Here is a 15,573-nt window from a genome sequence, read left to right as displayed (position 1 = left end):
ATTAGACTATAAAAAAGGCAGCTAGAAGCAGACAGTGGAAAATATTTAGCAGTTGCTACTAATGCATTATTAGGGCTTTGCCATCTTTCCTTGCTCTATTAAAAATTAAACTGTTCTGCTGTATCTTTCACGTTAGAACATTTGCTGGTTATTAGGATTAATTGTAAATGTTTCTCAATATGCTTATTTATTCACTAGAACAACCCTCCTCTGAAATCTCGCAGCTTCTCTCTCGCATCCCAAGGAAGCGCCAACTCTCCTGGTGTGCAGAGAAGACCCAGTCAAAATGCAGTTTCCTTCTTCAGTGTTGGACATCACAGATTGCCAACAGGAAAAAGAGTTCCCATTATGCAGCCAGATCACCTTGTAGATGTTAGAGAGGTTTGTATGCTTTAAATTCCCTTACAGTTTTTTGAGAGAACTGTGGTGTTATTTGTAAGGTTGTGGAGAAGCCTGCTCTTCCTAGTTGGATATATTGTCAGTAGCATGTTCTAAGCTGTTATTGCACAGATGTGTAAGGATAAGTAACTTACCCTGGCTAATTGTAGAAGTACATGGTGTATATACTATGGTTTTTGTAGTATCTGCAGTAGTATCCTGATGCTGAAGGTAGAACCATGTTCTCACCTGTCTAAGCTGTAGCACTACAAGTGACAAGGGAATATCCTTAAGGGATATAACATCACATACTATGATACTATTGAACACTTTTCTTCCCATGTCACGCTATAGGAGAACTGACTAAGCTGTCCTTGTGTCTCTTATGACTAAGGAGAAGTTGGTCATAATAGTATTTCAGAATGCTAATATCATTTTCTGGTATATTGATTAATTTAGACAAATCATCTAGGGATGGATGTGCCTGAACAGAGAGCAGTTCAAACACCTGCTTTTTTTTCACTATATGTTCAGGTGTCGTGTATTTTGGGAGAAAAATCCAGAAATAATTACCTTTCCATCTTGACTGATAGGACTGACTACTGGTTGATTTTTAACTTGTGAATATATCCAGGGTGGATCTTGCCTATCTAAAGATACTGCATTGCAAACTTGTGTTACTTAGTTGGTGGTATTGATGTTAATTAGTGTGGTGTGATACATTTCTTGGCAAAAATAAGTTTCTAATGGACGGCTTTTTAATTTAGCAAATCAAGATACAGGAAATGTGAATAGCTAGAAATTGAACTTAGCCAAACTGGAATAGAAGAGTGCTGTATATTGTGAGCCTCATTAACCTTAAAATATGTGGCTGAGCATTGTAGTAAGTTATCCAGTAAATGGGTGTTGCCGATAGTTTCACTAGTGTGGCATGCTGTCATTGTGCCCTGATTTATATCAGGAACTAAGGTGTAATTATTCACTAGTTTACACAAGGTGACTGCCTCTTTAAACCTTGGAGTCTGTGAATGTCTCTCCACAGCAGACTGTTCTTGCAGATGTCTTGAAAAAGGGTAATTGCTGCCATCCTGTTGTTATCCTCTTAGAGCAGTAAAGTCTCCTGTAGTGCTAATGCAGAGACATGTGAAGTGCTGCCAGGTACTCAGGAAAATAAAAAATGTTTCAGAAATGGCTTTTTCACTTTTTGAATTTTCAAACATTGTAATTCAAAATTTCAGAGAGGAGAGAGGAGTATGTGTGAGCTGGATCACTGAAGCAGCGGCTTGCATCCTGTAATTGGGATAAAGTGGAATGACTTTTCTTGGCACTACAAAGAGCACAGGAAACTATTAATGCTCTTTTGATTGCTACTGAATTTGGTGGCACGACATGATTATCAGCTTAAAAACTTTAGACTTGTACAGATGAAGAATTCTCAGTAGTGCTGGTTCTTCTGAATGTTAGTTTGTTTGCCTTTTTTAAGCTAAAATGCTGTTGGATATCATGCCTACTTTTTTGTAAATATAATTAAAATACTGAAGGGCAGGTGTGTGCTATTATCCCTGATCATGCATGGTACATACAGCTTGAACACCTAGAACTGAATTTTGAAAAGCTGTGGTAAGAGCAGCTTCTTTCAAAGTATCTGCTACATTGTGACCTTCTTTGATTTTTCCCATGAATTGCACTATACCTGGGTCTCCTTGTCAGTCCCTTTTCCATTAACTGTTCTTTGTTCCTGGCTGAATATGTCATGATACTGACGTGGTTGTCGTGCAAAGCAGGAGGTTTAGGAAGATCTTTTTGCACTAAATGTAGGTGTCTGTGTGTTTGAGAACAATAGCCTGTGTATTTTTCCAAGATTTTGGATTTTTAGAAATTCTACTTTTCTTCTCCTGGCACTATTTTTTTTTTTCCCAAAGCTGAGTGTATAATTAGGAAAAGCCTTAGGGCTGTTCCAAATGTGTTCTTTGAAAGGGAAATGTGCCTGTTTGAACTTCATAGCTAAGCATAGCATAGCTTGTCCTATTGTCTGGCCTGATCCTGGAATGAAGTGCTTGGGGCCCACCACGTGGTGAGTTACTAACAGTAAAGGTCACCAGAAGGATTGTGGTGATTTGTCAACTAATTGTCTATGGTGTTTCTGTGGGGGTTTCTTTTTAAGCTAACACACTTTCAAAGTTGGGGAAAAACTGCACACAAAGGCTTTTATCACGTTTGTGACTGGAGAAAAATGAGACACGTTGTGATAGCAGCTGGTGTGTTTGCATAGGCAAGGCTATCTAAAACTAAATGTTTTAGTAGCCTTCTGACCTGTTGCTCTTGGTATGTGCTGAGGCTGACTCTGCACAGGTATTACCACTTTTAAAGAGCCAATGCTCTGTAAATTCACACCTTTGCATGCTATGGAGCCAAGCTCTTAAAAGTTCCAAAGATCACATACTATGAACGTGGATGAATACATATTCCTTAAGTATTGCATAAAATCTTAAAAGCAGTTCCTGGAAGGAATTGCAGGTAGTAGTAGTGACAAAAAAATTTAATTAGACACTGCTAGGATTAGAAATTAAATAATTGGAGTGAAAAAGCTACCTAGTACCGCAGCAGTTAAATGCATGTTTTTTTAAAGGTTTTTAAAATAAATTCTGCTGCTGCTCTGTTAAATCAATCTGTCCTTACGTTTACCTTCACTACCAGTACACATAATGATTGCAGAGTAGTGCTGTCCAGTTGCATGGACAGCATGTGACATCCTCCTACATCATCCTACACTAGCATGTGTAGGAGTTTGCTTTCATCCCTGTGATTCAAAATCAAGTAATGTTTTGTTTCTGTGAGTATAAAGAGGAAAGTGCTGCTTGATGGCTGGTGTGCTTTGCCTCTGTACCTCGTGTGGGCAAATGTGCTACTTCAGATTTTGTGATCTAGGGGTGTGGAGCTCTGTGTGAAGGAGGAAAGGAGCTTGGGGGGGAACAAGGGGAACAATGACAACGGAACAGGACAGCTGCAATTTGTACACAGAATGAAGGTGAAAACCCTGCTGGCTTTTCTTCCCTCCTTGCAAAGTAAATGCTGAGATAGTGATAATCAGTGTGGTGTCAGTGCAGACAATAAATGAAGATCCTTTATAGTTTGAGCCAAAATGAGGAATACAGGTCTTCTCTGATAAAGTACTGCACCTCTGATTGTAGGGAGGGAAAAAAATCTTGATACCCACAGACAGTAGATCTTATTGCATGCTGTGCAGAGCATAGAGCTTAATTACTTTTCACACAGAGTGCATATGGGTGATGCCTTAGGATTTTAGCTTTTATATTTTTCATATATTTGTAATCCTGCAGTTCTCCCCTCACCCTCATCCCTATAAACTGGGCATGAAAGTGTTTGATACTTACTGCAACAAGTATCTTATTCAAATTCCTCTTTGGCTTTTTTTTAAAGTCACTTCGATATTGTTTTGCTTGTTAATAAAGTGCCCTGTATTTTCATGAGTAGATTCATCATGTATTTAATGACTCTGTAGTAGTAGTAGTAATTCTCATAGTCGGGAAAAAGAAGTACAGTTAATTTTACATATATCTGTTACCTTGTAGTTTTATTATTGTCCTGAAACCATTTGGGATCCTCTGTGTGCACAGCTGAACAGGTATCACACAACACTTCTAGCAGCTGATAAGTGACTGTTTTGTTTGACAGATGATGTCTCAGGCTGAGGGCCAGCAGAGAGACTTGATCAGGAGCATAGAATGCCTTCCTGCCTCCGGTCACCTTACATCCTTGGATCAAGACCTATTGATGCTCAAAGCAACTTCCATGGCAACCATGAACTGCTTAAATGACTGTTTCCATATTCTCCAGTTACAACATGCTTCTCAACAAAAGGGATCCTTACCAGCAGGTGGGTATAAGTGCTCACAGAGAGCAGAACTCTGTAACGTACAAATCTCTACCTTCTTGCAAAAATGTTCTTTCCACTAGCACATGGGCAAAGGAAACTGCTGACTGTCTGGTTTCTTGTGAATTTTTCCAGACCCTAACTTGTTTGTGTTGGGTGGAAGTCTGTGCATGTTGAATATGTATTTTTTTTAATCATTTATTCTATCAGGAAGTCAGTGGCAGCAGCTGCAAAAATGTAACATCTAATTGTTGTACAACATCTCCCAACAGAATAAATTATGTAAGACACCCCAACAAGAAGGCTGCCTTTGGGATGTAACTGTAATACTGGAGGGGGAATTTTATGGGATTACAAATTCTAGGACATTCTAGTGTCTGCTACAACTCTTCCAAATGTCATGCTTTTTTAATTCCTTTTTTTGCACACTGAATACCTATTATAAGTATTTACATGTATGTAGCTTCCATTTCCAATTAAGCATTAAAATACAAAACTCTGAATTTGCACTAGTTGTTGCTAATACTGTTTAAATACCAGTATTCTTGTTTTGAGTTACTGCCTTAGTCTAAACCATGATTTAAAGACAAGTGTTACATTCTATTCTGAGGCCAGAACGGACTTGTAAGTCAATGAAAATTGCTTAAAGGTTGAGAAAAATAGAAAAATCTCTTTTCATAAACAACTGACCACCCCAACAAACAAACAAACACCCCCCAAACTCTACTGCTCATGGGTATGGAATATGTGCATTCCCAGGCAGCAGACAAAAATGTTGCCACGTCTGCACAATTGATCACTTCTGTGCAAGTAAGAGCTTAGTGGAATTCTTCTACCTGATTAATGTGCAGTGTATGGAACTAAACATGGTCGTGGTTGTTTGTAAATTCTTTTGCATCTTATTGTGGCTTTTTGTGAGGTTTATAGGATTTTCAAATATTTCCCTTGCACAACAGATCAGTAGATATAGTAAGCATGTAACAAAGTACACGCCTAAGTTGTCACTCTCCTTATCTGTCCCATATTGCTCTATTATTTGGGGTGCCTGCTTTGCCAGGTGTATTATTTCAGAGCTGTAATTAATTTAGCTTCCAAGATGAAAAAAATGTTATATAAAAATATTAAAACTATATAAATTTTTTTGTGATTCTGAAATCACTAGAGGCATTAAAAGAGAATATGTGAATAGATCGAGTTAAATTTTTTGCTGTATTTCAGTTCAAAATTTCATTTTAAACACAAAAAAATGGATGGCAACTCTTGACATATTTGTCTGAACTCTGAAGTTATGCTGAAAGAACCCTTCCTATTCTCTGTGAATATTTTGACTCTTGATGCCTTACTGTGGAAGATGCACATCAGAAATATTTTTATTTTGGCATTTTCACAATATATATTCACATAGATATTTCACATCTACTGAGATGATTTTTTGACTTGTATCTGAGGACATAAGTAGGGTCCAATGAGCACCACTGTAATAACTTAAGAAGATAGTTTTGGTTTTGGGTGTTTTTGACAAGTTGTGTAGGTTTTTAATTTTTTAAACCATGCAGGGAAAAGTTTCATTCACTGACTGCTATTCAGTTGATATCTGCCTGTTATGGCCAAATCTAAAAATATTGCTTGAACATGTCCAAATCTTGAAGATTTCCAGTGATATCCTGGGGAGATGGATAGAGAAGAGAGGATCAGCAGATTGGAGGATGCATTACTGAGGCCAGAGTTAAAAAGAAACCATTAACAGAATGCATGTGTCTTTCTGCAGCCTTCCATCTTCCCCCTGCTGTGGCCTCGAGACACTGTAATACATTTGTTCCTTTCAGAGATGGCCAAGAACTTCTTTAAATAATTTTTTAAAAAAATCCATTTAGCTTACAGTTCTCCTCTTGACTAAGGAGAGATACTTCTGGTTCAACTGGTAGAGCCAGGCTTAAAAAACAGGGATTAGAAATAATGTAAGAGTGCCAGTTTGCTGTGGACTGTTAGATGACAAAAACCCCCACAATGAACAAAAAAAACAAACCCAAAAAAACCAATCAGAAGACTGAAAATACTGCCCCAACTCATCAAAGTATATTCTGATTCACAAACCTAAAGATGAACAAGAAAGTTCCACCTATTAACTTCTCCTAAATTCCAGTCACAAGTGGTGTGCAACAATTTGCAACTCTTGAAGAAAAATGTAGGAAGTGAAAACTCAAGAGGTCTGCACTGTACCAGAGAGGAAGTGCTGACAACTGTTTAAAAAGCAATTGGTGAGGACTCTAGGGGAGGAGGATGTCACAAGTAAGGAGAATGGCTTGTGCCTATGCAAAATAGCTGAGAGCAGATTTGTATATGCTCTTCCAGTGAAAGAGAAGTATTAAGGTGGTATCTTGTCCATTCACAAAGATTAAAACACAGCTGGTAGCTCAGATCTTTTAAAAATACCCTCTTAACAGCAAAAATTAAACAGAAGAAGTAATAAATAAGGTTATTGTAGCTGTAGTTGATAGAAGATATTAAAGGGAGGCTTTTGGGTAAATTCAAGCTAATACAGAGGCAGTGAGTGTGGATTAAATGCAGGCCTAGAACATGCAGGTAGAGATTAGTGTGCTGAAAGTTACAACTTAGAAAGCAGATGTCATGGAGAGGTTTTTAATACAAGTAAAACCTTTTCAAAAAGGTGTGAGAGCAACATTCTGAGCGTCTTATTTTTTTTACTTCTTTGAAACTTCTGTTTAAATAGCTTTAATTTAGTGTGGTCAGGAATTCTTATGTTGTAGTGGATTAATGAGTAATGAATGATGAAAATAAGCTACCTAGCTGTGGAAAAGTTGTCTTGTCTCAATAGCAAAGCTGGACTTTTTACCTGCCCCAGTAATTTCCTGGTGGAAATGCTGCTGTTAATCTGAATTAAGCTTACTCTGCCAGTTTTGGTTGAGGATGTGACCTAGTTGCAGTTGGTAATAGGGGTCTGGGAATGAAGTATTGTGTATCATATGGGAAGAAACAACAAACACCATAGCATAGGTGTCTTAGTATAGCACAGGGAACTGCTATCTGGTGGTAGAAATTCAGGTTTCCTAATAATTTCTGTGTTTGCAACCCAGCCAAGATGGTTTGTCAGTTTGTGTATTCTTCAGTAAAAACTGTTTGGAATCACCTGTACGTTTATTGCCCTTTGAAAAAGAATGGAACATTTGTATTATTAATGAGGAACCCGACCCGTTCTGATAAATTAACTGGGAGTAACTAGAGATGCTGGAATCATCAGGTGGGTAATAGCTTTCCAAACCCTGTAGGTTTGGTTTTGGTTTTGTTTTTTTTTTTTTTTCACAGCTATTATTTATTCAACAGTTTGTGCCTGTCTTCTCTGCAGCTGAGAAAAGACAAGCACCCTCTCCAGAGAAAACAGTAGCAACAAAACTTCTGCTTTAGGTCTTTTTAGTCTAGAACAGAGCTGGGTTTTAGAAGCTGATAAGTGGAAAACTGTTTTTTTTTATATTTTGGTACCACTTAAAGAAAAGTGTAAGGGCTGCTTAACATTCCCATGATACTGGGCTCCTCCTGTAGTGTCTGATTACACCTTTCATGACACCAACTAGTTTCTCCAGTCCAAGTTGCATGTATTACAGCTCGCCAATCCCAGTGTTTGTGCTAATGATCACTGAAGGTGGTGTCTCATTGCACCACCTTTGTTTAGTGGCTGCTGGAGGCATTGGCTGCAGGAGGAATTGGCTGCTTACAGCTTATTCCATAAAAAACAGTTCTTTTGTTGGAAACTGCTATCTACTGACCTTGCAGAGGATGAGCAAGCTTCAGCGCAAACTTTCCTTTGCTTCAGGAACGACAATCAGTTGGTTGGAACCGAAGATCTCCCTGGCAAACCACTTCAAAAATGGAGCAGCACAGAATTTCCCAGCAGAGATAAACAAGCCAGCATCTGTCAGAGAAGAGCAGTCCATTGCAGAGCCCTGCCAGCTAACAAGGGTAAGGTAATGTGACATCCCATTTCTGCAGGGAATTATTCGGAGGAATACCTGTAAATGTTTCAATCATACTATGTGGAAATGATTTAACAACAGTTATTCTCATACTTAGTTATGATTAGCTGTGTAGGAGGGGGAGTGAGGACAGCTGCAGTAAATGAAACTCTGTACCTTGTTTATTCAACAAATTTTTGCTGCTTTATGCAACTTGCTGTCAAGTGGAGGGAGCCAATTGGGGTGGTAATGCAAGGCATTGAAATAGGCTTTTTGCACTTCATTATTTACTTGTTTTAGACAAAGTGAGAGGGAATACTTCTTAACTGAAATTCGTGACACTCTCAAAATAGGCCCAGAAAGAAATGCCTAAGCAGACAAAAGACAAAATTGCTGGTCTTCAGCTATTACATTTCCCTTTCTTTTCCTCTTAATCTGAGCAACTCTCATCATTTGACTACAGGGTGGCTTAATGCATTTGAAATACAGTTACAGTCTGTATCATTTTCAGCTACAGTCTGTATCATTATAACTGACAAAATGGATTTGAATTGCAAAACACTGAAGTAAAAAACCAGCAGGGATTATGATAAAGAACATGTTTTCCTAACTAAGCTAGAAAATCATAATTACATCCTCTTTATGCTAGTTGGTTTCACATAGTTGTTTGGCTGAGATTGTGCAACTGTGAAAAGATAATGTGCTGTTCTATGTCTCTGCAATAGCATTGGGTTGTCTTAGAGCAAAATTGAAATGGAAAGGATTTTTTTCAATTGCTATAGTTAATAGATTTTTAAATGGGTCACAGTAGTTACTAAGTTAAAAAAAGAAAAGATGAAACAAAACTAGGAGCTTTCAACTAAATCACTTAATTCCTTCCTTTCAGTAATTAAGCTAGTCACAGTTTGAGTACTTAATGTATTTGAAGTATGAGTGGTGTTATCACTCTGCGTAGGTATTTTCAGCTCCCTTATTTCTGAGAGCAGAGCAGCATAGCATCCCTGGAAAGGAGTCACTTCTGTGATACTGCACTTACCAAGATTTGAGCTCTGTGTGAGAGCTTGGCCCGCTGTTTTTGGTGGTTGAGTGTTCATAAATCTGCCTTGAGCCAGGACAGCTGTTCCAGGACGAAGGGCTTTGCTTAGGTAGAGGAATATTGCTGCCTTCCCGTGGCATTCAGTGCCTCTCCCTCTGCATCTGCCTCCCTCCAGCTGTTTGCCCCAGGAGGATGCAGCTCAGAGCCCTAGGAGTGCCACCATCCCTCCTGCCTGAAGTGTTTGATTTTCTGCTTGGGCTGTGGTGGTTGTTAAAACAGTGCAGATATAATTTCTAGTCTGTCTGCTTTAGTTGCACAGACACCAGCACTTGAAGTGTGTGTGTGCGTGGGGTTTTGTTATTTTATTGAAACCACTCCAGGTTACTTTTTTTCTTTTGCTGTTACATATTTGCACTCACAGCAACATGGTAATGCTTGTGAAGCAGGGTTTGTGGATAGCAGGCATGATGGAAGTCATGGAACTCGTGAACAGATACAGCTTTTGGAGTAGTGATGGCAACACTGGAAAGGCTGAAATAGTGTGGAGGTGGAGGGGGTTCCTGAGGTGGTTGGAATTGCTGCTAGCTTTTGGTTTGCAATGCATGTGTATGTGTTAGATGCTTGACATTCTGTGAACTCACAAAACTTACAGGAATTTCTTTTAAACTTTTTTTCTTGTTTTCCATGACCCATATGAGACAGGGTGAGAAATCTGAGCCTGAATCCTGCAGATGGAATCTGCACTGAGTTATCTTCATATCCATTCAAATTCTTCAGCTGTTGTTTATCTTGGGAGTAGATTCCATTGTGTAGCTCTCTGCAGGGGTTTATTTAGTCTTTTTTCATACATGGGCAGTTAAATACAATATGAAGTCCTTTTTGAATACTGGCCAGTTGCATCTTTGAGCAAAGTTTATGGCTCTTATTCCAGGAACCTGAAGAAATAAATCCAGATGAGGAGCTGGAAGATATCTGTGATGATAAAGAAGATGACTTAGGAGCAGTGGAAGAGCAGCGCAGTGTTATCTTGCATCTTTTGTCCCAGCTGAAACTTGGCATGGACTTAACAAGAGTAAGTAACTGAAGTGTGAAGACTGGCTGCAGTAAAAGTGAAGTATCATTTAAAACTCAACTCCTGTATTGAACAGTATTGAGTTTAGTATGAAATTGTGGCCAGTAGCAACATCAGGTCCCAAGATTTGATGTCCCAGATTTGGACAGGTTTAGGTGAAATGTGCTGACACTATCTTTTCTATTACCTTCCCTTAGTGTTTTCTACTGTGTTTTTGTTACCTTTCCTGTAATGGCCTGTCTTCTTGCCAGTGTTTGAACCTTAGTCTTTTTATGCTGTTTTCTTTGGCCTTCTCATATTTTTCTTTCTGCTCTGTTTCCATGATCTCCTTCCTATCTTGATAATGCTTTTTCACATAACTTGTATAACCCTCCACCTGTGTCCATGATGCTTCTGAAAAGAGCTTTTCTTTTGGTTCCCCCTTATCTATATTTAGATACCTGTTTAAGCCTCTTTCCTATTCTCATTTCTGTGTTTGCTCACAAGCAGGCAAGAACTGTTACTCTGAACAAGTTACTCTGGAGAGAATTGCATTTAACACTTGAGTGCAGATCTCAAAAGCAAGCAGCTTGGAGAAATTAACACTGATTTGCTATTAGACAACTTGGGCAGCAAATCTGGGAAAATCAGCCTGCTACCAGCAGTTTAGGTTCAATTCATTCTTGTAAAGGCTTCTTGCCATAAGCACTAGGTACTTTGAAATCAATAAATGGATTTTACAGTAGCATGTAGTGAGGAAAACACTCTCTTTTGGAATTGTGGATTATTATTTTTTTTTTCAAACCTATGTTTTTTGAGCACTAGCTACATAGCCCCTAGAAACTTGTATTGTTCAGCTTATGTTTCACAGCTTGAGAGGGAAAACTAAAAGGTGGTATGAACAGGCTCTGCTGTCTGTGGGTCAGATGTAAACCCCTGCTGCTTAACGAGGAACTGATTAAGTCACTCTATCACTTACACTGAAGATTGGATTTAGGATATCTTTTTCTCTTAGTTGAAACAAATTGTCAAGCCTGTCTCTCAGTTGTGACTTTTGGCTGTGTGGGGAGAGGTTGTGTTTATTTCAGAGGAGGCAAAGCACTGAAGTGGACAAACCTGACTTCAAAACAGGTAACGAAGGTGTTAGAATTGTATACATAACTCAATGTCAGGATACTGAACTGAAAACCCACTTAATACTCAAGGTTGGTGTTGCAGCAACATGGCAAGTGTGTTCAGTTTAACTTGAATGTCTATTAAGTCTTATGTCTACGCTTTTTCTCTTTCACTGCAGCTGATTTAAATGGATTGTCTTGATCCCATGGTTGAGATACTCTGTGTTGCTGTTTACAGCAGTTAATTGTGTCAGTTATGTGAGTTTAGGTATGTAAGGCTTGTTGCTGCTGCAGAGAAGGAAAACACTGATGATATCCACAGCCTTTCACTCTAGGAGATTTCCCTTGTCTCAGGAAGGACAGCATTGCTGGTTTTTATAGTGTTGAATGTAACTGTGAAAGTATAAGGTACCTCTGCTCAGATGCACAGGATCAACCCATCCTGTGCTGCTTCTCATGGATGCTTGTCCTAGTTGCTGTGAGGAGAGAGATTCTGCAAGCTCTCCAGAGCTGGCATCGCTTCCCAGCTTTCCTGTCCATTAGACCATACCTTTCCTAACTTCTGCTCTGAACCTTCTGAGTTCCTTCATGCTTATTTTCTCCTTCACGGGTATATGGGACACATTATCTTTTTGTAGCTCTTTCATGTTTTTGGGTTTTTTTAGCTCAGGCTCAGTCCCTTTCAATTTCTTTAGTCCTACTAGTACTCACTGGGCTTTATTCTCCTTATAAATTGCTATTCTGGAACTTCCAATCACTGTATTTTGCTCACATCTTAGAAAAGGAACAAGAAAGTGCGGTGTCCCAAACAGGACAGACTTCTCTTCCAAAATGCCTGCCTCTGTTTTCCTTAGTCGAGCCTTATGGTTTTTCTTTTACTTTCAGGTGGTTCTTCCCACTTTCATCCTGGAGAAGCGGTCGCTGCTGGAGATGTACGCGGACTTCATGTCGCACCCCGATCTCTTCATCGCCATCACGAAGGGCAGCAGCCCCGAGGAGAGGATGATCCGCTTTGTGGAGTATTACCTCACCTCCTTCCACGAGGGCCGCAAGGGAGCCATTGCCAAGAAACCCTACAACCCCATCATTGGGGAGACCTTCCACTGCTCCTGGAGGATGCCCAAGAGCAATGTGGCCACCGATGCCGGCACCAACTCCTCTGCTCACACCCCCTCAGAGCAAGTAACTCTGCCTAAAGATCCAGAAGGCCAAGCAGAGCCGGACTATTACATAGTGAAATTCGTAGCTGAGCAAGTGTCCCACCATCCTCCTGTCTCAGGGTTTTATGCTGAGTGTGTAGAGAGGAACATGTGTGTCAATGCCCACGTCTGGACAAAAAGTAAATTCCTAGGAATGTCGATAGGAGTGACGATGGTAGGCGAGGGTAAGTGTAAATTCTGTCCTTTGTTCATTTCAGAAGTTGGTTAAGATACTATTAATTTGATAGCAAATTTGATGTTATGTTCAAAAGATACAAGTTGACATTGTGAACAGCAAATTTTCATATGGGAAAATTTGAAAGGTTTATACTTTGAAAGGTTTATGGGAAAAAACAGAAAGGCTTATGCTTTGCCAAAAATCAGTATTATATTTGGAAATAAAATATTGGCTCCTAAGCCAAAAGTCAGTTACTGTGATGTAAATGGATATTTATGAATTAATTTGCATCAGACATTTATTAAATAGAAGTGTTGTTGCATTTCTCTGTATTGCAGTTGATCTTCCTATGCACATTTTGATTTTCTTTATCTAGGAAAAAATTGGGTCCTTTAGGGACAGAGAAGGGTAACTGTCCTCAAATTTTAATTTTCCTTTGGTTTTTACACAATACGAGACAGCCTCTCCCACTCCGTGTCCCCTGTGTATTTTGTCCAGTACCTGGGGATTCCAGGCACTTGCATATAAACTACATTCTGGGCAAGGGAATGACCAAGGGAATGCCAGGGTATGTGAAAGGCACATCTTTGTCTGTACAGGTTATTTGTGAAGTTGATATCCCTTGTAGGACCTTTCTCAACTCTTAACTTTTTTCAGAATTTCCCATGTAGTTTATGCTGATGTCAGACACCCAGGGGTACTGTGCTCCAGAGGCATGGGCTAGGGCAAGCAGCAGTTATATACTGTGCTGTGTTCTTGTAAGGGCAAGAGGGAGATCTTGTGCTTTTGGTCTCTATAGGAATCAAACCCACTAATCTTAAAACCCAACAAAAAAATCTAGTATTTAATGAGATTCTTGACGTTTATTGCAAAAGTTGCTGTTAGGAAGGGTTTATCTCAGTAAGGAGAATTGTCTCTGCTACCTGCATTCAAATTGAGTAAGGTGTATTATAGAATGGGAAAGCAGGAGTATTGGCCTTCCTCAGGATCTGCAGTTCAGGGAATTAATTTGTTACTTCCTTTTTAAGTCCTGTCTTACTGTGCTCCAGAGCCATCAGTAAGAGAGTGACCAGCCCTTATATGCACTATAAGCATAGCATGGGATTGTACTTCATGGAACAGTGTTATTAAGATAAATTCTTTTCCCAAAAGAGACTTAAATGCATGTTACTCAAGTTAGTACTTCCAGTAAAATATTTGTATCTAGAATCTAATAAATGTCACTCTTGTGTGGGTTTTTTAATTTTCTTTTTTTGTTCGAGGGGCTATGAGGAAAAGTAGCCAGATGTAGTATTACCTATTTGTTTCAACAACTTGTTTGACTTTTTCTGAAATGGTACTGGTTTACAGATTATTGTATTTCTTTACACAGGTGTCTTACATCTCTTGGAACACGGGGAAGAGTACACCTTCTCTCTGCCCTGCGCATACGCCCGCTCAATTTTAACTGTTCCTTGGGTAGAGCTGGGAGGAAAAGTCAACATTAACTGTGCAAAAACTGGGTATTCTGCAAGTATTAACTTTCACACCAAGCCCTTCTACGGTGGCAAATTGCATCGGTGAGAACATTTTGTTTGTTCGAAATGAGATTGATCTCACTTTTGGAGAACTGAAGCTTCCATGTAGTTCTGTTTCACTTCGTGCCGTTTGAAAGTGACACACCATTTGGGGTTTTTTCCATGGCTCACAATGTATCTTCCACTGTCCAATAGCTACTCTTGTGTCATAAGAGATAAGTCAGAGAATGTAGTTTTACTTCAGTGATTTAATTTGGATACTGTTTTGTTATTTGTCTCTCTGAAGTTAGTCACAGATGTAGAGGCTTTTTAAAGAGAGATCTGTTCAAGGTACTGTAGCAATTGAAAATTTGACATGGTGATGATTGGACATTGCCAAAAGAATCTCTTGATGGGAAGCAGCAGCGTTGTCATGGTTACTCAGAGCGCACAGGAGTTGCTATGGCAATGGTATGGATTTTTTTGTAGGGTGACCCTTGTTGTTAGACCTCAGCTGGATGTTGGCTCCTTGGTCCTGTACCTCTTTAGCTGGATGAAATAGAGGATAATGATAACAGACAGCTAGACATGTATCAGTCATGCCAAGATTAAAAATAAGTGCCAGCAGTTTTTTATCACTAGTGCAGATTCAAGCAGATACTGTGGTCTGCAGTGCTGGCAGTGGTTGTATGTCAGAGCAATGCAACCTGGAGGAATACAGGTAATGAGAGTTTAATCGAGTTCAGTACTGCACCTCAGTAGTGAGTGATATAACTTTGTTTACTTTCAGCTGAGCAGAGGCGGTAATTATGAGATTGATATTGAAATCCTGGATGTCAGTATTGTCTTGTCACCACACAACACTTGATAAAAATCAAGCTGTTAAAGTTGTGAAGAAGTAACTGCAGAGTCTGACCAGGCTGATCCCTGGTATCCTGTGGATTCAGGCTGTTCAGAGATCTCTTGGGAAGAAGACAGAGACTCCACCATGTGTAATAGCTTTGGTGAGGTGTGGAAGTCTCAGGACGAGAAGCAGCACAAACTTAAGGTTGTCTGTTTGTCAGCTGCTCTGCCTGCTAATTTTTGTAATGGAAAACTGTGTGAGCAGCACATACTTATCAGTCTGGGTTTTTTAGGATATTTCTCATAAGGTTAATTTAGGTTTTAGTTGCTGGACCATGATGTGACAGAAGTCCTGGCAGCTGCCTCCTGCTGTGAGCTGGCAGTGAGCCTTCCCCCTTGCCCTGGAGATTCCCT

The 15,573-nt window shown here is 39.5% G+C and overlaps 1 protein-coding gene across 2 annotated transcripts in view; it reads left to right on the top strand.

Moving 5' to 3' along the window:
* The window catches only part of OSBPL11 (oxysterol binding protein like 11), a 38,287-nt gene that overhangs the window by 17,414 nt on the left and 5,300 nt on the right, over positions 1 to 15,573 (top strand). Inside the window, exons 5-10 of one of the 2 annotated variants that reach the window (XM_014871801.2) lie at positions 199 to 381; positions 4,075 to 4,276; positions 8,103 to 8,248; positions 10,209 to 10,349; positions 12,329 to 12,827; positions 14,193 to 14,379. In XM_014871801.2, the coding sequence (XP_014727287.2) occupies positions 199 to 381; positions 4,075 to 4,276; positions 8,103 to 8,248; positions 10,209 to 10,349; positions 12,329 to 12,827; positions 14,193 to 14,379 (1,358 nt within the window). The remainder of the gene's footprint in view (positions 1 to 198; positions 382 to 4,074; positions 4,277 to 8,102; positions 8,249 to 10,208; positions 10,350 to 12,328; positions 12,828 to 14,192; positions 14,380 to 15,573) is intronic. The other variant, XM_088168327.1, reaches the window with a different exon arrangement.

This window comes from Sturnus vulgaris, chromosome 7 (assembly GCF_052056855.1).
Source record: "Sturnus vulgaris isolate bStuVul1 chromosome 7, bStuVul1.hap1, whole genome shotgun sequence".
NCBI lineage: Eukaryota > Metazoa > Chordata > Aves > Passeriformes > Sturnidae > Sturnus > Sturnus vulgaris.
Note: the sequence above shows the minus strand (reverse complement) of the source record. Positions and strands in the feature narration are given on the sequence as shown.